The sequence below is a fragment of the Siphateles boraxobius genome, unplaced genomic scaffold (genome assembly GCF_051911475.1).
Source record: "Siphateles boraxobius isolate OS27281-9 unplaced genomic scaffold, OSU_SipBor_1 6, whole genome shotgun sequence".
Classification (NCBI taxonomy): domain Eukaryota; kingdom Metazoa; phylum Chordata; class Actinopteri; order Cypriniformes; family Leuciscidae; genus Siphateles; species Siphateles boraxobius.
The window spans coordinates 18,248,720-18,276,655 of record NW_027509186.1 but is presented as its reverse complement, the minus strand read 5'-3'; the positions used below and the strand labels follow the sequence as shown (position 1 = coordinate 18,276,655).

Here is a 27,936-nt window from a genome sequence, read left to right as displayed (position 1 = left end):
TTTAAAAATTAAACGGTTAAATGCACAATATAAAATATTTAAATTTGATGAATGAAAAGAATAGGCCTATTTTATTACCTTTAGTACCTCTCGTGTGTGTCGCACATCTTTAGGACTTTTATTTTAACTTTCCAGCAGCCATGGATGGCTGAGTAATGTTGTGTGTAGTTTCACACACGCTCTCTCATGTAAATACTGTGCACAGTTCGTGATGTTACAGGATATTTTTGTCTCCACTAATTGTTGAACACCACAGAGGCTTTGAGACTGCGGAAGCGAAGACAAACGAAGTTTGTACGAGGTAGTTTGAATACTGTTTTCAACGTATTCACGTTTGATTTTGTTAATATTTTGCCTTATTTAAGATATTTCAGTATGTAAAGTGATATAAGAAGTGAATCTGTACTTTTATTTCAGATTATTGCATGCAATTTGACATTGTATATAATCCTGACGTCATACTCTTGACTTCACAATATTATAACGTAAATATTATCTTGTGATGCACATGAGATGCAGAACAGGTTCATGAGATTGAGTTAACGTGTTCTTACGACTGACAGGTTGGCGAAGATGGAGGAAGATTTATCACATGCTTTGAATTCTGTCACCCTGGAGCCTAAAGACAGTCAAATGGACACTTTTGGGTAAAAAATCGTATTTTTCATTTAGCACATGCTCTCTTATCAAAAGTTATTGATATTGTATTTTGCCATTGCAAGAGGCTTGTTCAAGTAAACATAGTGATCAAGAATCATCCCATCTGGAGTTTATATCTATAACCTTTGGATTTCCATCAAAATCTTTTAGCACCAAGCCTCAAACTTTTACTTTTATCATATATTCTCATTATGTGAATGCACAGATATTGGTAAACAATTATCCATTTAGAATTTCTCATGGAGTAGCACAAACATGTATTGTAATAATTTTAGATGTTGAAATGTTGTCACAAGATTGTCGATAAAAGACCGCAAGAGCTTTTTATGTTTCAACATCCAGAATTCTCAGACAAGGTGAACAGTTTAGTCTCTTGTTTACTGAAATTGTGAAATAATAAAGCAGGGATAAGCACTCAAGGATTAGCTTTCTCAACACACTTACATGTGGGGGTGTCAGTTGTTAATGGAAAACCAAGTCGTTTTACAGTTCTATAATTTGACCTCTAGTTGGATTTAAATATGCAAATGCTTAAGAGTCTTTGACTCTTATAGATTATTTTTGGAGTGATTATTATGTTTCTAGCATGGTATATGTTTGGCAACAGTTCTTCTAACCCTAATTGATGGAGTTTGTAACTTTTCATTTGTAGTAAGACACATCATGGTCATATTTCAGGATGACAATGTCAAGATTCATCTTGCTCAAATTGTGAAAGAATGGTTGGCAGGGAGCATGAATAATCATTTTTACACATGAATTGGCACCTCTGAGTCCAGACCTTAAATTCATTGTAAGTCTTGGGGATGTGCTGGAGGAGACTTTACAGAGTGCTGGACTCTTGCATTGTCAATACAAGATTTTGACCAAACATTGATGCACCTCTTGATGGAAATAACAATCACAACATTTATTTCCATCAAGAGTTGCATCAATTTTTGGTCACACATTTTGTATTGAATGCAAGAGTCAAGCACTCTGTAAACTTAATTGTATATTTAAGAGCGGGTATTTCATCTTTCACAGCAGCGCCATCTTTGAGGTTGTGCGGAATAAACATGCATTCCTTCAATGGGTTGTACTGTTATTTAATGTGGGAGGTTTCAGATGCAGTTCAGTTGCAACAATACCTCCATTGCATTGGGTAGATGCAGCATTGAGCTTTCCTCTTGTTTAAATTGAATGTGTTGGGGTGGGCCAAGTAAATCCTTGATAAACCAGATTAGGATTTTAATCTAAAAGTCCGCCTACGCTTCCACCTCCTTCTACTCCCCCCTACAGCATATATCACACACTTTACTGTATTAATAATTTCTGGAATAACTGCCTTTGCTTCCCTGGTGCTCAAGACGAAATAGCCTACCTGTCAAGACAATTGAGTGCTATTTCCATGTTACCAGCATGGATAAAATAGCTGATTATTTGATTAAAAAGCTACGAGTGCGCTCCGACAGCGTGGCCATGCTCATGACCTGCGTGGATGATCTGCACCCCGATGATAAACTGCACGCGCAGGTGCTTAAAACATTAGATGTTTAGTAGAGACATTTCTCGTCTGCAGGCAGATTGCGGGCAGACCTAAGAAAGACCAGTTCAGGTTTTGTCTTTCACTTCTCTTGTTGTCGTGTCTGGCAGATCTAAACCTGACTGCTGGTTTCTAGTTTGGTTTTGTGGCAACTGAACACCTTTTCTCTGTTTTTTCAGAGAGTATCTTGTTTCGTCAGTGATCTTCAGGGATGAAAAAAAATAGTTTAACGGATGGAGCCGTTTAAGATGTTAATCTGCAATTTAATATGCTTAAAATAGCTCGGACCAATTAGTTGAAATGGTTGTTATTGTTAATCTGAGCAGTTATGTGAGGAAAACATGGAGATTTACTCAGAGGTTTTCCAAATGGATTACACAAGCAGAAGGAATGAACTATTATTTTATTGAACTGCATACATCTTTCTTTCTTATACCCACAGGCTGTATGTCGTCACGTGGAATGTGGGCACAGCTGAGCCTCCTGAAGATGTGGACTCTCTGCTTCAGCTCAGCTCCCCGAAGAAACCCGACCTCTATGTGATCGGGTGAGTTTTTATATCTTGAGGTCTGCGGACCCACATAAAGGAAACAATTATAGGTATCTGACCTCAGAAGTATGTGGTCTGAATGTCCTAATGTATGTGATGCTGCTCTTGTTCAGTCTGCAGGAAGTGAAGGCTGCACCTCTCAAGTTTGTCACAGATCTGGCCTTCGAGGACACCTGGAGTCAGCTCTTCATGAGCACTCTGGCTCCTTTGGGTTATATCAAGGTGCTGATTCTGTCCGCCTCATACTAACATGCTTTTGTACATATGCTAATCATGTGATTCTCTATGAACCAGTGGATGATTGGTTATATATATATGCATGTCTACCTGTGTGTGTATATATATATACAGATAGACATGCAATTTTAGGTGATTTAATGATGAAGTATATTTACAAACACGTATGTATTAATTGATTATAAATTCATGATAATGATATATATATATATATATATATTATACAAGATAATAGTTATTTGGTAAAATATGCAGATGATACTGTGCTGCTTTCCTTGCTTTCACATTCAAATCAGGAACATGGTTCAGTTTATATCTGAATGTGTCAAAAACTAAAGAGATAGATAGATAGTTAGTTAGTTAGTTAGTTAGTTAGTTAGTTAGTTAGTTAGTTTTGTTTGTTTTGTTTGTTTGTTTGTTTGTTTGTTTGTTTGTTTGTTTGTTTGTTAGTTAGTTTGTTTTAGTAGGAGAACACTTACACTAGTGCTGGGCGGTATGACCAAAAATCCATATCACAGGATTTTTCAAAATTATACCGGTTTCACGGTATATGACGGTGTTATTTTTTTTCAAGCATGACTGGTTGTTAACCACATTTTCTACTGACTGAGAGAGGAAATATTTCAGTAGATTGACTTAGAATGCCCTATTTTTCTGTCATGAGTGAATATTGTAGAAAAATCCACACTATTAATACAGGTTTGCAGTGTTTACAAAGATACAGCGGTTTCCACGGTAACGGCTGTACGCTCATAATCGCTGCTTTATCAGGAAAGATTCAATTGAAATAACATTGAAACTTTTCTAAAAACCGTCAGCTCGCTTCAGATGCATTCATATAAAAACAACCGCGACGCGTTTTGACTTTGAAACACGCAGTGTTCATGTTTATTCAACGATGTCAATGCCAACCACAAATAGATTTTCCAAAAGGCTGTGTTGATATTGTGAACCAATGTATGGGAAACACATTTTAATATGATTTGACAGCTATCAATTATAGTTTAACCTATCCATCTTCACTGTCACGTTTAGCAACGCACACAGTGCAACAGTGAAAAGACCCTCTCAAACAGTGTGCACAACGTTGTTAAAGCGACATACACCGGTATTGTGGTATATTAAAAATTCATATCATAACAAAAATAAACACTGGTATTGGGTATGGTATGAACCGGTATACAGCCCAGCACTAACTGGCACTTCAACCTGTGGTCATTAATGGCAAAAGAATATTTGTGGATGTACAGGATGTATCACAGGTGGATGTAGTACAGTAATGTAAGTAGGAACGTTTTCTGATAACAGGTTACAGTTTGACCAAATTTCTGATGCATTTATTAAAAAGTCACATGATCAAAAATTGTTTGTGCTGAGGAAGCTTAATTCTTTCAATGTACAGAGAGATGTTCTCAGGTCATTTTACAATTCATTTGTTGAAAGTATGTTCTTTCTCTTTTATTTGTTGGTTTTCTTCACTGTCTACAAAGAACAAAAATCGTTTGCAGGTTATTGTTAATGTGCTCTAAAATTACGGGTGTTCCCTTAAGAAGTCTTACATCTTATTATGAACAGCAAATGTTGAGGATGGCTCACAAAATAATAGGAGACAATACATACCAGTTGCACTTGGACTTTGAGTGGATGCTTCTGGGGCGATGTTAAAGGACAATCAGATGTTCTACAAATCGCTATAAATTTACTTTTGTGCCTGAAGCAATTCGTTTATGTAATACATTTAGTTGATTGTCATTGTTATTATTATTTTATCCCCCCTTTTTTCTCTCTCTCTCACTTATTTTTTATTTATTTTTGTGTGAGTATTTGAATGTATATGTGTTAAAGCGTTATATGTGAATCACCATGACAGTTTAAACTAATTGCCCGATGGGGATTAATAAAGTCCCCCTATATACTAATTGGCTTCATCACTGTCTAACCAGTAAGCTGGTGTGTGGTGGGCGTTCTGGCGCAATATGGCTGCCGTCGCATCATCCAGGTGGATGCTGCACATTGGTGATGGTTGAGGAGATTCCCCTTCCATGTAAAGCGCTTTGAGTACCCAGAAAACTGTTGGCCAAAATATGGAACTGAAAGAAACGTTTGGTTTTCCATATGACTGAACAACTGAAACCCCCACATGAACAGAAGTTGAATCTTGAAAAGAAAAATGCAATAAATAAATATTCTTGCAAATTTATAATATAGGCTATATATATATTATATCACTATAGGATGAATTTTGCACAGAAAATAGTGCACACTTTATAATTATGTTGTCTAATTTCCTGTTTTACTGTGGCCTATTCAGGTGTCCTCCATACGGATGCAGGGTCTACTCTTGCTTTTCTTTTCCAAGCTGGAACACGTCCCCTTTATCAGAGACATTCAGGTCACTTACACCCGCACGGGACTCTACGGCTACTGGGTAAGACCATGGAAATCCAAATACTTCAGTGAGCAGCTCTTGATATACCTACTGAAATTTGCATCTTAATTTCATCTTAATTTTCTTAAAATGAAAGGGTAATAAAGGAGGCGTGTCTATCCGTCTGTCCCTCTACGGTCACATGCTCTGCTTCCTGAACTGTCACCTCACCGCTCACATGAACTACGCCTCTCAGAGGGTGGATGAGTTTGAGTATATCATGGATACTCAGACCTTTGACACCAAAAACACACCACACATTTTGGACCACAAGTCAGTCCATCATGATATATTTATAATATAAATGATAGCGCAATAAAAGGATACTGTATATTTTGCATATTCTTTTATTGATTATGTTCTTATTATCGATTTTATTGATTGTCATGATTCCTTATCATTTCTGTATTGCTCTTTATTGCATATGAATTCTGTCACCTCATTCTCTAGGGTTGTGTTCTGGTTTGGGGATTTGAATTTTCGTATCGAGGACCATGGTATGCTCTTTGTTAGGAACTGCCTCACCAGCCAGCGTTTCAGTCTACTTTGGCCTAAAGATCAGGTACTGATCACTCTTGAATCTTTATTAGTGACATAAATTATATGACACTCTCTTTTAGATGTAGTAACAATGTCTATACATGTAATTGAAAAATGTATTTATGAATGAATCATTTATTTGCAGTTCCAGAATTAGTAACTCGCTTAATTTGCATCATGTTTTTTTGTTTTTTTTTGCATCTGTGCATGTCAATATCTCACTAGCTCACCATGATGAAACAGAAGGAAGCTATTTTGCAGAAGTTTGAAGAGGGACCTCTGGACTTTCAGCCCACCTATAAATTTGATTTGCATTCGGATAACTACGACACAAGGTAAATGACAAAAGTTCTTTCAATATATCCTATAGTATAGGGCTGTCATGATTATTGATTAATTGTACGATTGTGGTTATTCTGTCTAATCACAATTATTTGAGATAAGCGCAATAATTCTGCAGTTCAAATTTCAATTTAGTAAAGTAAAGAATAAAGTACAGAATAAAGAAAATAAAAACACTGTTATTAAGTACACAAAGTCAGTCGAAGGTCTTCCTTTATATGAAATGAAGGCTTGTGTGTTTAATCAGACTGCATTATAATATAATTTTATATAATATAATAATTAATTTTCACAGCATTAAAGGTGCAGTGTGTGATTTTTAGCGACATCTAGCGGTTCGGCTGCGAGTTGCACTGAGGGCTCAGCCCACTGCTCACCCCTCCCTTTCGAAGAAGCTACGGTGCCAAAAACTGGACAAACATATCGTCGTCTGAGACAGCAGAGAATAGCCAGAGTAAGCCAAGAGTGTGTTACATTGTCACAGTTTCTGTACCACAGTCCATTATAAACCACATCATGGATAAATTTTACAAAGCCATAGTCAGGTGAGGATCAAGGGTCTTAATATATAATATAATAATAGTAATCAGCTGATTGTCTCACAAACGTAACCAGCACATTTCCCCCCACATAGCAAACCCATAATATAGCGAAGAAGAAGAACCACATGAAACTATGCAACTACATATTGTTTCTAACAGGAAAGTAAAAGTTTAGCTGGCTAATATGAGCTGTTACTGTGGCTGAGCTGGTTAAAGCGCAAAGCCTCGTTTAAACTCGACGCGTCCGAATGAGCCCAAAGGTGCGCGCGGCAAAAATGCCATGATTGTAACAGCGCGCGCGCCTCCGCATCCCCTAGACACCATTTACTACACACAATAGGCTTTTTTTCTCTGATTTTGAAAAATCTTCGCGATCGACTTAAAATGCTTCCAAGATCGACTTGTCGACCGCGATCAACGGGTTGGTGATTCCTGTAACGTTACTGTTTTACGGTCAATGACAAGACAAGAGTACTAATCAGCTGTCTCACGAACGTGCAGCACATTTATCCCCACATAGCAAAGCCATAACACAGCGAGGGAGAAGAACTAAGTTACATGAAACAATCCAACTACATATTTTACACCACTGACAAGGGAAAAGTCACTACTCACGGTGTTTATGTCTAGCTTCTAGCTTTCTGCTGCTTCTCTTTCAAGGTTGTGACGAAACGCGCTCTGTAGCGCAGTTTGTTCGCTGTCGGCTACGGTAGAAACATGACGTCACAATATGTCGACCTTCATAGAAGGGGATTCCCGCGGTTATGTAGATATAAATGTCTCATTCTAAGGTAATAAAAACATTACGGTTTATTAAGTAAGTTCTTTATACAACACTGAAAACATAGTTATGGATGTCATATTGCATTTCTGTTAATAGATACTCAAAAGTTTTACACATTGCACCTTTAAAGTAAATCATATGGGCAAATATTATTATATTTTGTATTATACAGTTCAAAGTAAAGAAAATTAGGCTTACACAAGTGACATGAACAAAACAGAATTAAATCATTATTCGCTATTATTTGTATGACTTTGCATTGTACTTTTATTGTCATTATTTTTGTGTTTTTGGTTTTTAAGGTTAACATGAAATTAAAATGTCTTAATGCACATTCCTAGTCTTATGAAAATAAAGTCATATAAGGATAAAATCAAGTCCTGCTATTTTTTTCCCCTCTTTGAATATTTTGTTTTACTTAGAAATAGATTTTTTAATTATTAAAATAATCAATTATATTATTATATTCAATTATTAGAATGGATTTCATGTTGACTTTACGTTTTCTGGATAGCTGTGAAGGAAACGGTAATCACTACAATATCCTGAATCTCCCTCAGCTCCTCTGCGAGGGCTGTTTTTAACAGATGTTCACACGTGCTCTCTTTTCACCCCTGCAGGGTACAGAAGACATGGTTTGGTTTTAAGTAAGCTTTACATTTCCCATGTGCTTCTTAACATGAACCTTCCTCCCTTGCTTGTCTAGCCTTATGTCAGCATTCCTTGAATCTTTTCATAATTGTAGCGTTTCCATCAGAGAGCGGATGGGTTTTTTTTTTTTGCACTACTTGCAAGTTGCACTTGCTAGACTTCATCCACACTTTAATGCAGACCAGTGCATTGTGTGTCGCCCATCCCGTCCTGTAACATCCATTCATCTACTGCTGAAATTAAGAACCAGAAATAAACCATTATTAACATCCATATACATCCATTCTCTGTTCGGACTTAATTGGTGTTGTGTGTTGCAAAGAGTTTTCAAGTATTAGTATAGTTATATATATATATATTTTATATATATTGTCTTTCTCTATATATAGCCTGTATTTATAGACACTATTTATATATATATATATATATATATATATATATATATATATATATATATATATATATATATATATATATATATATATATATAATATAAATTTTTATTAGAATTATTTTCTTTTACATGTTTTTTTATACCTTATTAGAATATGTAGTATATTAGAATATTACATTATCCAAATAAATTTTTATTTTGTAGCACTTGTAGGAATAAATCTTGTTTCAAACAACCGTGCCATTGCAAGGTTTTTTTCATAAACATATATGCTATTTTTGTTTTTTATTTGTTGCTGTTAAAATAGTTTTCATAAAATCCTTTCATCTTATGACTTTCATAGTTATAAAAGCATGCCACATAAATTCATGTTCACAAAATGAATGATGGCTGTACAGAAAGATACGCCAATGTTCTACCAATTGAACCAATCTAGAGAAGGTATTCAAATCCACAAGTTTATTCTATTATACATTTGATTTAATATTGTTTTCCTCTCTTTGTGATTGGCTAGTGGTAAGAAACGCAAGCCTGCGTGGTGTGACCGGATCCTCTGGCGAGTGAAGCCCAAGTCCTCGCCTCCGGAGGACACTCAAGAAGACAATGAAGATGAGCCAAAGAAACAACTGGAGGGGGAAGATGACGATGAGTTCCCTCTGAAAATGACCCAGGAGTATTACACGAGTAAAATGGAGTATGGCGTTAGCGACCATAAGCCTGTCATTGGCAACTTCCGCTTGGAGGTGAGTTTATCTAAAACAATAGTCATTAACCCATTGTGCTATCAAATAAAATACTACAAGAATGACCATTTGTTAATCTGTTAACAGTTGAGAAAGAAGTACGAGACTCCTCTGGTGCAGGTCTGTGCTGAAGGAGAGTGGAGTGCAGACTTCGACGTCCTCATAACCTACAGACTTCTTCAGTCCTTTCCCTCCAGTGCCTGGGACTGGATCGGTTTATATAAGGTGAGAGAGGTTCCTAAAATGTGCTCCGTTCTGATGGGGTCACAGACTGCAGGTAAAACAAATAATGATAATGGTAAATGCATATTATAAAAGTATATCATTGTGTATTGTTACAATAGTAATAGTAAAATATTGTGTACTAGATATTATCCAGGGTTTCTTTAATATAGAACTTGTGTTTGTCACTTCACAGGTTGGTTTTAAAAGCGTTTCAGACTATATAACGTACACTTGGGTGAAGGATGACCAGGTGTCTTTCAATGATGAGCGCTTTCAGGTTTGCAGCATTTGCTGTCTGCATTTCTTGTTAAATAAAGGATATTTTTTCTTCACATAATCAACTGAGTACCTTTCTTCACAGGTTTATGTGAACAAAGATGAAATTCCAGTTCGTGGGGGAGAATGTGTGCTGTGCTATTATAGCAGCAGCCTGCAATGCATTGTGGGTATTAGTCAACCTTTCAGGGTGAGTAAAATTTTACTAATATATTTTGCTATAATCATTATCAGTGTTGGGTAAATTACTGTAAAAAAAGTCATTAATTACTAGCTATCAAATACATTTTCAACAGTGTTATTATTACTGTACTAATTACTCTCTCTAAAAAGTACGGCATTATTTATTTCTAATTACTTAGAAATTAGTAAGTGCTATACTTAATTATAAAGTGCTATATAAATAAATTTGACTTGACACTGTTATGGCTTTATGTTTTGAAAGGCATATTCTCAGTTGGCTTCAGTGTTTTACCTCTAGTATGGTATAAAAATCAAATGAATGTTCACTTCAGGTGCAGGAATCCAGAGCGGCGATTGAAGAGGGTTTAGTGTCTGAAAATGTCAATGGACTTGATGAAACGGTTGCCAGTTAATACCAAGACAAGATGTCAAACCAAACATTACCTGTGGATTTAAGCAAGTGCAATTTTAATCCAAAATTTGAGCTTTTATTGTTATGTGATACAGTAACATCAATGTGTTTTTTTTTCTCTTTTAACCAAGAAATATTATGAATCGCAGCCAGTATATTTTAAATTGCAGCCAGTTGGTGGGACCCGTCCCAAATAGATTGTGGTATTCTAAGTAAGCACATTTAAATTCAATAAAAACAGTGGTTACAAATTAAGAAAAGCGTACCAGTAATGTAATTTATTTAATTATTTAATTAATGAATTCTCACCAAAGCCTTACTATTACCACGTTCTTTTAAAAAAAACATTTAGTCTGCATTTAACTTGTAATATATTTTGTAAAAAATGTTTTATTAATCCACTGTACATCAAAATGTCAATGTTTACCATTTCCGCTTATGCTGTCCTTTTCTCATTCCATTCAAAATTAATGCAGACTGTTACACTGTCAAGAAAAGGCTGCTTTTGCACAATATATTTGAGAACTTTTATGGCACATGTTTACTTTGTTGATATATTTATGACTCATACTGAAGTGGTATTATTATATTATTTGTGTCTCACTGAAATTGAGTGCGAATAACTGAAGGATGTGATGGAAATACTTTGACCAATTCTATTTTTGTGGTCAGTACAATTTGATATTATTTTTATGTTTCAAGTATAACCCGATTATGCGCAGAGTGCTTTTTGTCTTAAGAATGTGCTTTTGTTTTAATGTTAGACTAATGCTAATGTATAAATAGAATACATTTGTATCAAATTTTACTGTATAAAAGGTAAAAGACTGTCAGAAACTAAATGTATCTTCTCTGTAAACAAAGAGTTTATTTTCCAAACAACTAAATGCATACTGTTGACATGAAATAAAGTTATTTAAATAAAAATAAAAATGTATAACAGTCTTGTCGATCTTTTAAAAATCTTGTTAATTTTGATAATGAAAATAATAATAAAAACAAAGTTGTGTGAGAGATAAACGTCTATGACTTTTTTAAATCTTATTTGCTTGTTTATATCTTTATTTTGAGTATGTCAGATGGGAAATTTTTGTCAATATGTAAATTGTTTTGTCATTCTTGATCGACATACACAGTAGTACAATAACACCATTTCTGGTACAATCCATTCCACTCAACAACACACACACACACACACACACTATATAAAAAGATATGTATGTATGTGGCATCTACCACCCCCTAGCGTTGAAACGGTTACGTTGCCATAGTAACCGTGTGTTTACTTGCCGGCAGAGTGTCAGCAGCACAGCAGTCGTGTTTTATAGGTAGTTGCATATATCTGACAGGTACGACACCTTATTTTCGCTTAATGCTTTAATTCTACCTATTTATAATGTTTCTCTTATTTGAAACACTGAATAGATTAAGACAAGAATTGATGGAGAAAAATGTTTGTTTTATAACAGGTAACGTTAACGTTAGGTTAACTGATATCCTGACATGGTTATAACGTTATATCTGAATTTGGTCACACTTTAGATTAGGGTCCAATTCTCACTATTAACTATGACTTTTGCCTCAATAAACTCCTAATTGCTGCTTGTTAATAGTAAGGTAACTTAGTTGTTAAGTTTAGGTATTGGGTACGATTAAGGGATGCAGAATAAGACATTAATAACTTATGTGCTTTATAAGTAAGTTACTAACGTTAATAAACAGCCAATATCTTAGTGATATCATATTCCAATTCTCACTATTAACTAATAGTGAGATTTGGAGCCTAAACTAAAGTGTTAACCTGAATTTTTTATAATATGATTATAATATATACGTTTTGAGAAATATAATGTTGTGTTAGTTGTTTTTTGGCAAAAGCTGGCCTATGACTTTAATGCAAGTGTTTAAAACAATAAAATAACTACGTATTTTATATTAGTTATCATTATAGTCTAGTAATTATAAAACAATGACCTAAATGATTTAAAAACCAAAGAATGACTTTCTTTCTCATTAGAAAAATGTCTAGGCTGATGGGACCCCCTGATAAGTTTCTGCCATCCGAGTGGAAGCATGCAAACCAGGTGCATTTCAGGAGTTCGGAGGCAGAACGAGCGCACTCAGAGAAACTGAGAGCAGAATGTCAGAGACTCATAGAGGAGAGCAACAAATCTACCAAACACATGCAACAGGATGCACAAAAGAAGTTGGGTATGCAATGCTCAAAATGCATGTAACTGGAGGCCTTGCATGAGATGTGCAGTAAGACAGGAAGTGTAATGATGACACTTGACTTTTTAAAGATAAGTGATAGAAATGATGAAGAGAGGAAGTTATTTCAGATAGGGTTATATTGATTTCCTTAATAAAGACATTTATTTGTTAAACTGTTCTGGCCTACTTAGTCTATATATTCTCCCTCCCTCTTCTTTAGAGCAGAGAATCCAGGACATCAAATTCTGGAGGCAGGAACTGGAGAAGAAGTTTGAGGAGATGGTGCAGGAGATCGAGACCCTCGTCATCTTCAAGAGCCGTGTGGAAAAAGCCTTGGAGAGCTGCTCTCAGCCTTTTCAAGTGACTTTGCAATGTCTGACTGAGAGGTACCAGAGGATATTTCTAAAATCAAGTGTTGAACTACATGACCAAATGGATCAAAAGTGACAGTAAAGACTTTTACATATTTCAAATAAAAGAACCCTGAAAAAAAAACTATCATGGTTTCCACAAAAAATATTAAGCAGCACAACTGTTTTCAACATTGATAATATTAAGAAATGTTTCTTGAGAAGCAAATCATCATATTAGAATGATTTCTAATCAGTGGTCTAGTGACCCCAACTTTTGAATGATAGTGTAAGTTATAAGCCAAATTAACCCCTAATTTTGGATACGGCCGACATCATTCATTACAGTTCAAACCTTTCACAAAATGTCTCATTGGTAGCCTAATCATGTGATATGTACGGGACATCCTCAGAGAGAAGCGTGTGGCGATTGACCTGGTGCATGATGGGGTGGAAGAGGAACTGTTGAAGGAGAAGGAGGTGATTGAGGGTGTGATGGTTCTTCTACAGCGAACACTGGAGCAGATCAACGAGCAGATCAGGTTAGTGGGACCGTGGCAAAACTCCAAGGACTAACTTATGAGGAATTCAATTGTCCTACATACTGTAGGATTTGAGGAGTAATTCAAAAGTGTTTAAAATATGGCGCTGAATCCTTGAATAATTATTATTTTTTTATAATATTTAATTTATTTTAAATTTATAAATATATTTTATCTAATTATATATTGTGTTGTTCAATAAAATTTTCTCTAGTTATAGAAACGTCAATTTGCTCAAAACTAAATTGTAGTTTGTGAATTATTCCTGTGCTTCTCAGGCTTATTCGTTCAGTGAAGTACTATCTGGAAAAGGACTTGCAGGACAAATTCCAGGCCGAACGCATCGATGGTTTCTGCTCTCTTCTCACCAACACATCGCCTGATATAAACGGAGGGAATTCAAACTTAACAAGTGTTGGGTAAGATAAGATGTTTATGATACAGTATTTAAAAATCTAATTCTGTTTTATAAATATATTATCAGACTATTCAAATGTTAACAGATTTAGGTTTTCCAACTTTTTTTCCCCCTTTGCAAACCTATTTCCTTTACCGTTTGCAGAATTGCAGTGAATCCTGAGGAATGGGAGAGCCTCTGCAACTTAAACGTTAGCAAAGCTGAGAATGAGAAGAAAAACTCTCTTTCTCTCAGAGCTCTTGTGTCAAGTTTGCTAGAGCAGACGGCTGCAGACATGCGCAGACAGTATGAGGCTACAGGAAGGGCATTTGAGCTGCGCATACAGGAGACCAAAACTGCCAAAACACAGCTTGAGAACCAGCTCAATGAGGTTTGTTGCACTTGAGAATTGAAGGGATAGTTCACCCAAAATTAAAATTCTCTCATCAATTACTTACCCTCATACCTTCCTAAAAAAAACGGAAGTTCAAAGACAATATTCTAAAGATGGCGGCGCCCTCGTTTCTCTGGTGCATAAGGTCTATATAGTAGGGAAGTATTCAATTTCAGATGCAGCGAATGGCCTGAGTTGGTACTTATTTTGAATAAGTAATTACTTCACGACCACTAAAAAAGTGTGTTCTATATTATAAGGATGTAATCTGGACGTACTACTTTCGCCATGTTGTCAGTATCATATAGTAGGGAAGTATGCGATTTTGGATGAAGCCAATGACTTCAGAAGTTAGACGATAGGTGTGTGTACGTTTACAAGAGGGTCGTTGTGACACGTGATGTGAATGCATTGTGAAGCTTGCGTGAGAAGTGGCGGTCCTATGTGCTTCCGTGTTACTGCTCACACAATTTCAACACGTGTCACTACGGACTCACAGAGATTGATTATTTTCCTAAAAATCTGACTAACTTATTAGGGTGAGGAAATGATGAGAGAATTAAAATTTTTAGGTAAACTATCCCTTTAAGGCATCATAACATTATAATGAACAGTCATGGAACAGTAAAAAAATTCTATTTACAATGAGATATGTTAACGATTATATTTAACAGTGTCATTAAATATGTGTTTTTCTTTATGCGAGTGTTAGATGATGGCAAAGGTAATCTTAATGTTAAAATAGGGGAAATAATCATGAACAGTTAAAGAATAAATACAGAGAACAAATATTGGCAGAAATTATAAATTAATATAATTTAACATTATATAATTAATAATATTTGCTGATTGTGGATTCCCAGCTAAATACTGTAATAAGCTGGATAATTCAAAATCAAAAATGTATATTTTAAGTAAAAAATTATTTATTAATTTACTTACTATTAAGTAAATAAGGTCACTTGTGATCTTTTGTTATTTATAGGGTTTTGTTCTAGGTTTTGTTGTTGTTGTTATAATTTGACTAGTGTTATATGTCTGTGCTCTCTCGAAGCTGCTAGCAGAGATAGCAAATCAAGAAAAGAATCTGGAGGCTCTAAAAGTGGCCATCGCAGAGAAAGAAGCTCCAGTGAAAGTGGCTCAGACTCGACTGTCCGCTCGCAGCCAAAGGCCCAACGTTGAGCTCTGCCACGACCCAGCTCAAACCCGACTGCTGGCAGAGGTCAAGGAGCTCGCTAACAACATCGAGAGGTAAAGGAAAGGGTTTGGATGTTATCAAACATATAACATTAATTGCATGTCCTAATATGCTAGTATGTCCCCAATAAAAGCATTTTCCCTCTATGGTTTCTGCATTAGACTAACCGAGGCGTTCCAGCTTTCAGAGATGAAACTGAAAGCTCTAGCAAGCAGCCAGTTGAGCCTGGAGGAGGAGATCCAGGTGAAGACCAACTCTCTGTACATAGATGAGGTGATCTGCCTTCAGCAACGTCAGCCTGTCGTTATTCACAACTTCTGAACAGAGCTCATGTATGACGGAAATGCCTAGTATAGTTAATGGTGTTTTGGATGAAGAGTTTTTTTTGATGGTTTCAATACAACATCCAATGTCTTTAAAAATCTCTACTGGGATGTTTCCTCTTAGAATCTGTTTGTTGCACACAGCGATGTTTTGATAAAATGTCTTTAAAAAAATGCAAAATTAAAAATATATACAAATAAAAAAGATGATCCCAAGTTACTTGGTTCTAGTCTTCAAACATGAATTGATGGTTTATAATAAAAAATAAAAATGGAATCCTCACAATTCATTATGCAGAAATGAACAAATAATTAGGTATAAAGAAAATATCCGTTTTTTAGAAAATAATTTCAGTGCTGACAATACTGGTTTCTGTATTAGTTTAGTTTTACTGTTAATCATCATGGGAGGAGGTAGTGCAAGTACACACATCTCTATGGTAATGATAAATCAGTCAGACTGATTTATCAAGCAGGAAACGGATCTTAAGAAAAACTGCTGTCACATCACCTCTTCAAATATGAGGGTAAGCGACCATTTTAACACTTTTGAAAATAAAGATGCTGTTGTTGTCTTTTTTGTAACTAATAATGTCAAATAAGACTGTTTTTTAATTATTGTCATAGTTGTGCTTTAAAAAGACATGATTTCCGTATTTCTCTCATTATATTAGTCTGAGATGCTGCAAACATTGCTGTTCATCTTAACGGTCGTTCAAATGGCAGACAGTTATGGTTTTGGTGAGTGTTAACTTGTGTATTGTAATTTCATCATGGTTTTATTACTCAATTTATAGAGAAGAGTACATTTTATTTGGACTTTTTAGTCATGAAAACATTCCAAATATTTAAGAATCAGCATATAAATGGTCAGATTAATTGATTTGACTATTGTTTTATACAGTTTTCTGAACTTGTCAAGTGTCTGAAAACCCCATCATCTGCTGCACTTCTATGACTTTTACAGATATTTATGTATGACTTGTTCTGTTTTTTCCAGGCTAAGAAACATAACTGGGTATAATAAGTAAAAAACGATACTCGGTTACTAACGTAACCTCGGTTCTCTCTAGAGAGGGAACGAGTATTGCGTAAGTTTAGCTTACGCTACGGGAAAGATTCATCTTCTCGAGATACTGAAGCCAAAAAATTATCCTTAATTTTGTATTCCTTGTCAACGCAGTGCAGCAGCTAGCAGACCTAGAGCAGGCCATCTCGCGTGCTCATTGGCTGCCCTGCGGGCAACTGCTGCAGCCTACCAGTGAGCCCGGCGTGACGTCACGCCCAATGAAGGGCGCCCGCGCCAGCCACGCGGGCCATCACTTGTACATAAGCACACATAGGGAATACAGAGCAGCGCGCCGGTCTGTATAGGCACATGGCACATACCCTACTAGTGCAGCTCAACCAGGAGAGCTGAGTCATGTTAGAGTGATCTGAGCAGGAGATCTGGGCAGAATACACCTCTTCTTCAAACTGACAACAGTTTAGCCTGCAAGGCAGGAACTTCTAGGTTATAAAACCTGACAAAGGTAGACGGGGAGCTCCAGCCCGCTGCTACACATATGTCATGGATAGAAATTCCACTGGACCATGCCCACGAAGAGGCCACGCCTCTCGTGGAATGAGCCCTGATGCCCAGAGGGCATTGCAGACCTTTTGACGCGTAAGCAGCTGCTATAGCGTCCACTATCCATCTGGACAGGCTCTGTTTCGAGGAGGCGAGACCCTTGGTGCGCCCACCAAAAGAAACAAAAAACTGTTCCGAACGCCTGAAGGAGGCGGAGCGCGTAATGTAAAACCTCAGTGCTCTGACAGGACAGAGGAGATTCACATCACTTTCGCTGTCAGATGCTGGGAGAGCTGACAACGAAATAACTTGCGCTCTGAATGGAGTGCCCATCACTTTAGGGACATAGCCATTTCTAGGTCTGAGGATGACTTTAGAGTCATTCGGCCCGAACTCAAGACACGACGCGCTTATAGACAGCGCATGCAGATCCCCTACACGTTTTACTGACGACAGTGCAGTCAGAAAGACGGTTTTCAGTGATAGATATTTCAACCCCACGGAGTCTAGTGGTTCAAATGGAAAAGCTTTCAGGGCCTCGAGGACCAACGAAAGATCCCACATGGGAACCAACGGGGGGCGCGGCGGATTCATCCTTCTAGCTCCTCTAAGGAAGCGGATGACCAACTCATGTCTTCCTAGTGACTGGCCGTGCGTCGATTCTGCGAACGCTGCCACGGCCGCCACGTATACTTTGAGCGTGGATGGGGACCTTCCCTTATCCAACAGCTCTTGTAGCAATCTGAGCAGATGCGCCACCCCGCATGTCCGCGGGTCCAGACCTCTGACGGTGCACCATCCAGAGAACACCGACCATTTAGACGCGTAGAGCCTTCTCGTGGAAGGGGCTCTAGACTGCGTGATCGTGTTCATCACTCCTTCTGGCAGGGCAACGAGTACCCGTTGTTCAACCATGCATGCAGAGACCAGCGCTCTGGATGGGGATGCCAGATCGTGCCGCAAACCTGAGAGAGGAGATCTGCCCTCACCCGAATTGGCCACGGAGCTGTATGTGACAGCTGTGCTAGTTCCGGGAACCAAATCTGATTCTCCCAACGCGGGGCTATGAGGAGCACCGAGTGGCGCGTTTCCCTGATTCTCTTGATCCCCTGTGGCAACAGAAAGACCGGAGGGAAAGCATATAGCGGGAGGCTGGGCCAAACCTGGGCCAGCGCGTCCTCGTCCTTCGAGAAGAACATCGGGCATTGAGCGTTGTCTTTTGAAGCAAATAGGTCGACTTCCGCTCTGCCGAATAGGCGCCACAGTTTCTGGACCGTTTGGGGGTGCAGGGACCATTCCCCTGGGGGAACATTGTCCCTGGACAGTTTGTCTGGGCCGTCGTTCAAATGGCCAGGCACATGCGCCGCCCTCAGCGAGCGCAGGTGCATCTGAGACCAAATAAGGAGGCGTTCCGTCAGATTGCAGAGATTTCTGGATCTGACACCGGCCTGACGGTTTACATAGGATACCACAGACGTGTTGTCCGAGCGGACAAGAACATGCTGGTCCTGTATGAACGGGAGGAAGCACTTCAGCGCGTTCTCGACCGCTATCATCTCCAGACAGTTTATGTGAAAACCCTTATCCCGGTCTGACCACTGGCCAAAGACCGGTCTGCCCACGAACAGCGTGCCCCAACCCGAATTGGACGCGTCTGTTGAGATGACTTTCCGATAAGAGATGGTTCCCATCATTACTCCCTGCTGGTACCAGTCGGCCAATAACCAGGGCTGCAGAGCCGCTATGCAGGCCTGAGTCACTCTGATTTTCTGGTCGCCAGACACCCAGGGTCGGCGGGACACGCGAGTATTCAACCAGCATTGGAGCGAGCGCATGCGCAGTAGGCCCAGCTGAAGCACCGCTGCAGCTGATACCATACAGCCCAACATCCTTTGAAATGTTTTCAAAGGGAGAAAGCTGCCCTTCTGGAAAGATGCGGCTTGGTGGCGAACACGGCGCGCGTGCTGTGTCGATAAACGAGCCGTCATGGTCACCGAGTCCAGTTCTATTCCTAAAAAGGAAATTGACTGGCTGGGCAGTAATGAGCTCTTGGTCCAGTTGACCGTGAGACCCAAGCTTTCCAGATGACTGAGAAGCACTGTTCTGTGAGATAGCAGTTCTGTCTCTGACAGTGCCAATATCAGCCAATCGTCCAGATAGTTCATTATTCGCAGCCCCTGACTTCTCAGGGGGCCGAGCGCCGCGTCCATGCACTTCGTAAATGTACGGGGTGCTAGGGACAGGCCGAACGGCAGGACGGTGTATTGATATACCTGACCATCGAAGGCGAATCTCAAAAATTGCCTGTGACGGGGTACTATCTGAAAATAGGCATCCTTCAGATCTAGAGAAATAAACCAGTCCCTCGGGCGAACGTGCGCGAGGATTTTCCTGGTCGTAAGCATTTTGAACGGTCTTTTCGCAAGCACTTTGTTCAAATGTCTCAGATCTAGGATAGGTCTGAAGGCTCCGTCCTTCTTGGGTACGAGAAAATATCGGCTGTAAAAGCCTGACTCGCCCAGAGAAGGTGGTACCTTTTCTATAGCCCCTTTGCACAGCAGCTTTGCTATTTCTGCGTGAAGTAGGTGTGCTACTTCCGCATTCACTATCGTCGCGGTCCGGGCTTGAAAGCGCGGGGGACGGCGAATGAATTGAAGTGTATAGCCCTGCTTTATTGTGCTCAGCACCCATTCTGAAATCCCTGGGATAGTTTCCCACGCAGCTATGTGAGCCGCTAGGGGACGAATGGCCTCCGGGTTCAGACCGCCGCCATTTGTGGGCTTGTGAAACTGAATCGGAGCCGAAACGCGGCGCACGCGCTCTCGGTTCTGGTCAATGGCTGCTCGCTGACAGCCGAAACCGGCTGACTTATGTGAGATGTCCCAATCATAAGGGATGGGGAACATACTTTTACCACACTTTGACGCGCGAGCAGCGCTCCGGGCGGAAAAGCTTTCTGTAAGCGTGAGCGCGTGTACGCGGGCACGAGACTTACAACTGTATCTGACGCCCCGTTCATAATGGATGGGGAGTGTTTTATTAACGCCCTGAGTTTTGTGATAACACTTAAACGCGCGGGCGGGGCCCACGGGGAGGTTTGTGTTAGCAAGCGTGAGCGCTCTCTGGTGGGCACGAGACTCACATTCATAACCTGCTTTTTTGATCGTGTAACAGAGCGGGCAGATAGTGGGCACAGACCTGTGGACACATTTCTTACATTCAACACTCGAGCGGCTTTTCTGTGCTTTATGAGAGTGTGCTCTGTGAGTGACACGGGATTCGGAGTGCTTATGTGTAGGGGTGAACACTGGGACGTGGGCACTTTCACTACACTTAAAACACTGACGGCTTGAGCTGGACCAGACATTATACTCTTTTTGAGATTTCTCTGGGTCGCCGTGAAAACGGCGTTTGTGTGCAGGCGAGAGGGTGAATAAAGCTGCTCGTTGGCTGCTAATTGAACCACTGCAGTAGCCTGTTTGAAGGGGACTGACAGGGAAATTAACTTTGACGGTGGTCCGGCCGCAGCGGGACACGCGCGTCTTTTCTCTCTCTCTGTTAGGAGGGCTTTGCGTGCTTAGACTTAAGCGTAATTCTTTGCCGAGGCCCTCTGGGGGGCGGCGGTCTGTGACGGCTGTCTGAGCGCAATCTAGGGCGGCCGCCCTGAAGTCGCTTGCTTAGGCTGAGGCCGTATTGGACGCTGGGTGCTGGTTCGCACAGTAGGCTGGCTTTGTCTCTCGCGAGAGCGGCCTGTTGCGGAACTCGAGCGTCGCGGCAGGAAGAGGTTCATGGCCTGCGTGGTCTTCTGCACCTCAGAGAAGTGGTCAACGATCCCGTTTACCGCTGGGCCGAAGAGACCAGTGGGGGAGAGCGGTGCGTTCAGGAAGGTGGCTCGCTCAGTTTCCCTCATATCCGCGAGCGTTAACCAGAGGTGCCTCTCTGTCACAGTTAACTAGGGCTGGTCCGAATACCATTTTTTGAGCTTCGAAGCTTCGGTAGTAATGAACATCGAATATTCGAAGCTTCGGCGAGAGGGGGCTGAACATATTCTTTTCACTAATAAATGCAGGAATCTCTGTGTTGGTCTGTCTTTTTGCATTTTGATTATTTCAAGAACCGTTCATCCAACCGACTTCACAAGGGAGTGCAGTGTTGCATTTGGTGCAATATAGATGGACACGCGAGACGCGACACATTCAGAATTAATAAAATTTTAGTCAGCTACAGAACAGCGCGAGCGGGAAGAACAGCGCGAGCACCTCACGCGGGCAGGGTTTATATGCTCCGAGAACGGACACTCCACTATGATATAAAACGCACACACACAGGTCTGTTAAATTAAGCAATACTTTTAAGGTAGTCTAATATTTTTCTGACTAACAAATTACTGACACAGTAAAGGGTAGATTTAAATAAAGAAAAACGAAATTTAAATAAAGAAAAAAATAAATTTAAATAAGGAAAAACGAAATTTAAATAAAGAAAAAAATAAATTTAAATAAAGAAAAACGAAACTTAAATAAAGAAAAACGAAACTTAAATAAAGAAAAACGAAATTTAAATAAAGAAAAATGAAACTTAAATAAAGAAAAAACGAAATTTAAATAAAGAAAAATGAAACTTAAATAAAGAAAAAACAAAATTTAAATAAAGAAAAACGAAATTAAGTTAAATTAAAAACGAGATTAATTTAGATTGATAATAACGGGTAAAAGGCTAATACATTTTGTTTCTATTAATTGTATTTTCCACAATGTCAAAGCAACGCAGCTTAACCCAAAACTCAAGCTCAGGCATGCACTTCGGTCCATACAAACTCCGCTGTTCTGCGCTCTAGCCAGAGAACACTCCCGTTGCAGTTAGGCGTCGGTTCTATTTCTAGCATGCACGCATTTTCCGCGTAGCTCGAGCCGCGCCTGAGACGCGTGTTTCACACAGGCAGTGTGCAAACTCCAACCTATTAACATGGGAGCTGAAATAAAAACGTACATGCCACACAGCTGAGACGCTCACGCCATGCAGCCAGTGTGTCGCCGGCCTTATTCAAGCGCGAGTGAGAACCGTTTCGCGGGGGATCCCAGGTGTGCAAAAAACCCCAAAAAAAACGAATATTCGAATGTCAAATTTTCAAATCGAATACCAACCCACCGAACGAATATTCGAATATTCTGGTCCAGCCCTACAGTTAACGCGGCCATGGCTCGTCCGATGGCTTGGGCTGCGGCTTTGGTGGCGCGGAGAGAGAGATCCGTCGCACTTCACAGATCCGTAACCGCAGCTGGATCCCGGCCCTTCTCATCCCATTCACGGAGGAGGTCGGCTTGCAGGATCTGTAGCACAGCCATTGAGTGTAGAGCAGACGCGGCCTGGCCGGAGGCGGCATAAGCGCGGCCGACCAAGGCGGACATGGCTCTGCAGGCTTTAGACGGGAGGGCTGACCGTGAAATAGCCGTGTACCCTTTCTCGGCGGCGCCGTCCACTTGGGAGAGCGACGCGGAGGCCTGTGACTGAAGTCTCGAAGAAAAAGGTGTGTTCCACGACTTCGTCAGCTCCGCATGAAGTTCTGGCAGGAATGGAGCGGGCCTAGTTGCTGAAGCTGCGTGGCTACGACTCTGAAGGAAACAGCCGTCGAGCCTGTTCGGCGCGGGTTCCTTTAGCAGCGACCACTCGAGCCCGAGACGGTCAACAGCCTGTGTCAGCAGGCGCATCATTTCCCTATCAGCTCCAGCGCGGGTACGGGTGGATTCCTGGATCGACGAGTTGGCGGAATGAAGCGACCATTCCTCACTGTCCGATGCCAGGATGGAACAGCAGTCTCTCGTGGCGTGTCCCTCGGCCTCGGCAGTGAGGCTTGTAAGTGGCAGCTGCGCGTCAGTGAGGAGAGGCGGGGAAGGCGAAAGCGAGGCTCGAGGGAGGTTCTCCGGCGAGCCCGTCGCTGTGGCCACAGGTTCCGGCTGTCTCAGGGAACGACGCTTCTTCCTGCGCGTTCCCACAGAGGGCGGAGTGACTGCTGTGGTGTTAAAAGCCTCGAGTCGAGCCCGCAGGGTCGACAGCGGAAGCTCCTCACAGAGCTCGCAGCCCCCGGACGCGAGGGCGAGCTCTACGTGTTCCAGGCCCAGGCAGAGAGCGCAGATCAGGTGGCGGTCTCCAGCGCTGAGCAGCGCTCCGGCGCTGAGCAGGGCTCTACAGCAGGAAGTGCGAGGCATCTTTAAAAAGACACTCGCTGCTCTTTTAGAATATTTCTTTTAGCGTAGCTCGCACGGATGGCTGAAGGTGGCGAAGACGGCCGGCTTCCTCAGCGCTGTCCTAAGCTGGCTGTTCGCTGTTCGACGGTGGCTTCTCTCAGATCCAGCGATTCGAAGAGCTCGCTGAAGAGACGAAAAATCAGGGAAGTCAGCCTACAGCCCCTACTTTTATACGCTAAGCCACGCCCATTCTGGCGGGCTGTGACGCTATGAAGGCGCGGGCGCCCTTCATTGGGCGTGACGTCACGCCGGGCTCACTGGTAGGCTGCAGCAGTTGCCTGCAGGGGAGCCAATGAGCACGCGAGGTGGCCTGCTCTAGGTCTGCTAGCTGCTGCACTGCGTTGACAAGGAATACAAAATTTATGGCCCGTTCACACCAAGCACGATAACTATAAAGATAACGATAAAGATAACTATATATCCGTCCACACCAACAACCGATGTTTTATTTTATTTTAAGCACGCGCGCGCCCGCGCTGCGGTTTCAAAGTAGCGAAAATGGATTACCTGCTGCTGCTTTACGTTACAAAAAAATATCAAAAGAAAAACAGGCGCTTTTGGGTACACGATATCCTTAAAAGACGAGAGGAGTTGGGAGAATCCGTCACACTGATTAGAGAGTTGTCGTCTTTTGAAGACAAATTGTATTCATATTTTCGAATGAATCAACAACAGTTTCATTCAGAAAAACGTACTACAATAGCTTTAATGATATTGACTGATGTTATAGATTACATTTTATTATAATAGTTGTTTACAACATGTCATTGAATATGTTTTTGCTGTTCTTATTGCCTTTACATGTCTTTGCCAGCAGATGTCCTCAGCCAGCATGCTATGTCCCGAGCGCATCTAAACAGTGAATCTAGCAAGTCTAGTGTAATCAATCTAATCTAACTGTGAATTTAGCTGACGAAGTCAATGATGGGATAAAAACATCGCCTAGTCAACACCTTTATGTATACAAAGCCTTTTTCACTGCAACTTCAGCAATGTTGTCAAAACTAGCGCTGGATAGCCTACCTGAAGTAATTTTGTCACACTATGCTAGACTGCATAATATCTCATCCTTAATATTTCTCACCATTTATTCCCAGGATACGACCGATTGCTTTCCATATATCCATCTTTTTTAACGTATCCTCGAAAAGGGGTTGACTTGTCAAACAGTGGAGGATGTTTTTTTACCTCGACGATTAATTCTCTGCAATGTCAACTGCCATTTTAAATGCGCGAGACCTTTAAATTAGAATGGATTCTGATTGGCTGTCAGTGTTTTATCGTTCGACAGCAGGAAAAAAATCGTTCTGTAAATGATTCCAACGATATCGTTCCTCAAATCTTTATCGTTATAGTTGTGGTGTGAACTCTGTTATTCTTTAATATGGAGAACGATTTTTAGAATTATATCTTTATCGTTATCTTTAGTTATCGTGCTTGGTGTGAACGGGCTTTAAGGATCATTTTTTGGCTTCAGTATCTCGAGAAGATGAATCTTTCCCGTAGCGTAAGCTAAACTTACGCAATACGAGAGAACCTCTCGTAAGAGAACTAAATAATCAATTAATAATGTCAATAATCTAAAAATTATGTTTGTCCTTTTGATATGAGCCATTGATTTTAATATCATGTTGTAAAAAAAAATTTTTTAATTTAATAAAACTACAGTATTGCAAAAGTTTTTATTTTGGTTTTCATTTTTATTTGTTTCATTTCAGACCCTAATGAACCGACTAACTTCTCCATTAGCGTAGAAGACAACTTCACTGGAGAGGCTGGTTTGTGCATCTATGTATTCTGTTCTTTCACTGTCCCTCAAAGTGTCTCAGAACCCATTAGAAGAACCTGGTTCAAAGGAGATCCACAAAACCCAAATGTTGAAGTTCCTTGTTTAAACATTAGACCATCGTTTGGGAAAGAATGCAGCTTTATGCTGAAAAACTTGGTTCAGGGTGAATCTGATGGAGAATACAGATTGAAACTGGAATGGGGACAAGGAAAAGAGTATATCTTTCCTCAGACAATAACAATTACTATAAAAGGTTGGTTGTGTGTGTGCATTTTAACAGAGAAAGTTGCACACACATCCAGATTCATTTATAGCATTTCTGACTCCAATAAATCATTGTTTTTAGAGCTCAACCAGAAACCAACTATAAACGTCCCAAAACTCACAGCGGGAGAGAAGGCAGAGATATCCTGCGAAGTTCCAGGAGATTGCATGAATCCCTTAGCAGATATTGTTTGGACAGGAATTGAGCCTGATGAAATTGGACTTAGAGCTTTTGCAGTTCCTGGTAGAGCACAGCACTATTCAGTATTGACTTTTCATCCTGAGCCTGAACATCACAATACTAAGCTCAACTGCACAGTAATTTTTCAAAAAAGCATACAGACTGAAAGTACTGTGATCCTTAAAGTAAGACGTATGTATTATTTCACTTATAACACATCATAATTTCAAATTTTAAGTAAGGTGCTGAAGACCATTTTTTAAATAAACTTGTCATCATTTTTCTTCAGATGCCCCTAAAATCCTGAATAGCTCCTGTTGTTTGGTGTGGGGTGATGAATTGATATGCATGTGTGTCAGCAGTGGTATGCCGTTACCCCAGATACACTGGACGATTCTGGACGGTGAATATTACAGTATTGCTTCAGCAAAGAACACCAGCAGCAGCATCACCATCTCCATTGCTAGTTTCAGGAACCTCAAAGCTACCATTGAATGTGTCAGTAAGAATCTCATTGGTATGGCAGAAATGGAAATCCAAGTGCACAATCATGCTGAGAAACCCAAAAGTAGGCAAAACAAAATCATGCGTTTTACAAGCATTTGACATTTTCTGCCATAGTGACAAACATCTGTATGAATTAACTATCATTCTGGAGTTGGCTTCTTGTATGAAATTTCCTTTATTCTTCTCTCATTTTTCTCATGTTTTAGTAAGTTGGAGTTTGTCCACCCCTTGGATATTATTTACCCTTTCAGTTGTTGTAAATGTCATCTTCATTTCCTGTTTGACTGTCATCCTACGGTAAGAACTTCATAAACTCAAGAAAATTATGTTGGCTGGCCATTTAGTGTTAAATGTCTGTATTAGTCACTAATGCCACACTTTCTACCATTACCATTTTGGCAGAAGGAGAGAAAAACATAAGAAACCAAATAATGACAACCATTTCTACATGACTCCAATGAAGAGAGAGGAATCTGTGTATGATACTGTTAAAATGTCTTCAGAGAGATCTTAGTGGTTTGATCAACACATTACAGCTGAAATAAAGCTTTTTGTTAAGTTTATACATCAAGTGGCTTTTCTTATACATTAGCATAATATGAAACAGCATGTATTTAAGCACGTGCTAATGTCCTAAAATCCCAAATTTAACATTTGTTTTTATGTCCTTTTTACTTTATGCCAGCAAAATGCTTTAAATTTTTTTTCTTATTCCACTGTTTTAGAAAAGATTTGTAATCTTTTTTAAGACTTTAATTTTAATTAAAAGTTGTGATTGTATTCAAAGGTCTTGTTTCAATTCATTTCACGGCTTTAAAAAGAATGTGTTCGTTTAGTGTTTTACTGTTAAGGATAGGCGGTGTAACGCAAGTATTGTGCAACAATAGACATCACCGCTGCTGATCCTGGAGACAGATCAAGATCAAGAAAAACAGCACCAATCTGATCGCAATAAATACTGCTGTCACATCAGCTTTTATGAGCTCTTCAAATATTGGGTAAGTGTTTTAACAGTCTTTTTAACAGTTCTAGAAAATATTTTTTGTCTATTTTCTTTGTTATGATGCTATTTCACTGATACATTTAAAATATATTTAGACAATGTAGAAAACAATTATTAAACTTAAGTCCACAGTCTGCCTGATTTCTTGCTTTGATTTTGTTTTTTAATTTCAGACCCTAATGAACTGACTAACTTCTCCATTAGCGTAGAGGACAATTTTTACTGGAGAGGCTGGTTTGTGCATCAGTGTATTCTGTTCTTTCACTGTCCCTCAAAATGTCTCAGAACCCATTAGAAGAACCTGGTTCAAAGGAGATCCACAAAACCCAAATGTTGAAGTTCCTTGTAGGGCCAGTTCTGCTGGACGCTTTCGTGGCATGTCTGTTCGTTTTGCATGGTTTTAGATGCATCAACTTTCAGGTACCTATCCACTTGAACTGCATCCGAAATTGCATACTTCCCTACTA

General features: G+C 39.9%; 3 protein-coding genes across 3 annotated transcripts; all 3 read left to right on the top strand.

Moving 5' to 3' along the window:
* Window positions 1-136: 136 nt before the first annotated feature.
* On the top strand, window positions 137-11,425 carry inpp5ka (inositol polyphosphate-5-phosphatase Ka). The gene is made up of 13 exons (XM_077208009.1): window positions 137-301; window positions 564-647; window positions 2,628-2,732; window positions 2,849-2,957; window positions 5,284-5,400; window positions 5,498-5,673; window positions 5,851-5,962; window positions 6,166-6,275; window positions 9,168-9,396; window positions 9,484-9,621; window positions 9,815-9,898; window positions 9,983-10,087; window positions 10,413-11,425. The coding sequence occupies exons 2-13, from the start codon at window positions 574-576 to the stop codon at window positions 10,491-10,493; spliced, it is 1,440 nt and encodes a 479-aa protein (XP_077064124.1). The 5' UTR covers window positions 137-301; window positions 564-573; the 3' UTR covers window positions 10,494-11,425.
* Window positions 11,426-12,489: 1,064 nt separating this feature from the next.
* On the top strand, window positions 12,490-16,126 carry tekt1 (tektin 1). Its single transcript, XM_077207388.1, has 7 exons — window positions 12,490-12,703; window positions 12,927-13,092; window positions 13,470-13,598; window positions 13,877-14,017; window positions 14,161-14,386; window positions 15,444-15,640; window positions 15,749-16,126. The coding sequence occupies exons 1-7, from the start codon at window positions 12,490-12,492 to the stop codon at window positions 15,906-15,908; spliced, it is 1,233 nt and encodes a 410-aa protein (XP_077063503.1). The 3' UTR covers window positions 15,909-16,126.
* A 412-nt stretch (window positions 16,127-16,538) lies between these two features.
* Window positions 16,539-27,141, top strand: LOC143715605 (sialic acid-binding Ig-like lectin 14). Its single transcript, XM_077207386.1, has 6 exons — window positions 16,539-16,651; window positions 25,444-25,767; window positions 25,861-26,151; window positions 26,249-26,527; window positions 26,673-26,763; window positions 26,869-27,141. Exons 1-6 carry the CDS (start codon window positions 16,591-16,593, stop codon window positions 26,978-26,980), a joined length of 1,158 nt encoding a protein of 385 aa, XP_077063501.1. The 5' UTR covers window positions 16,539-16,590; the 3' UTR covers window positions 26,981-27,141.
* The last annotated feature ends 795 nt before the right edge of the window (window positions 27,142-27,936 follow it).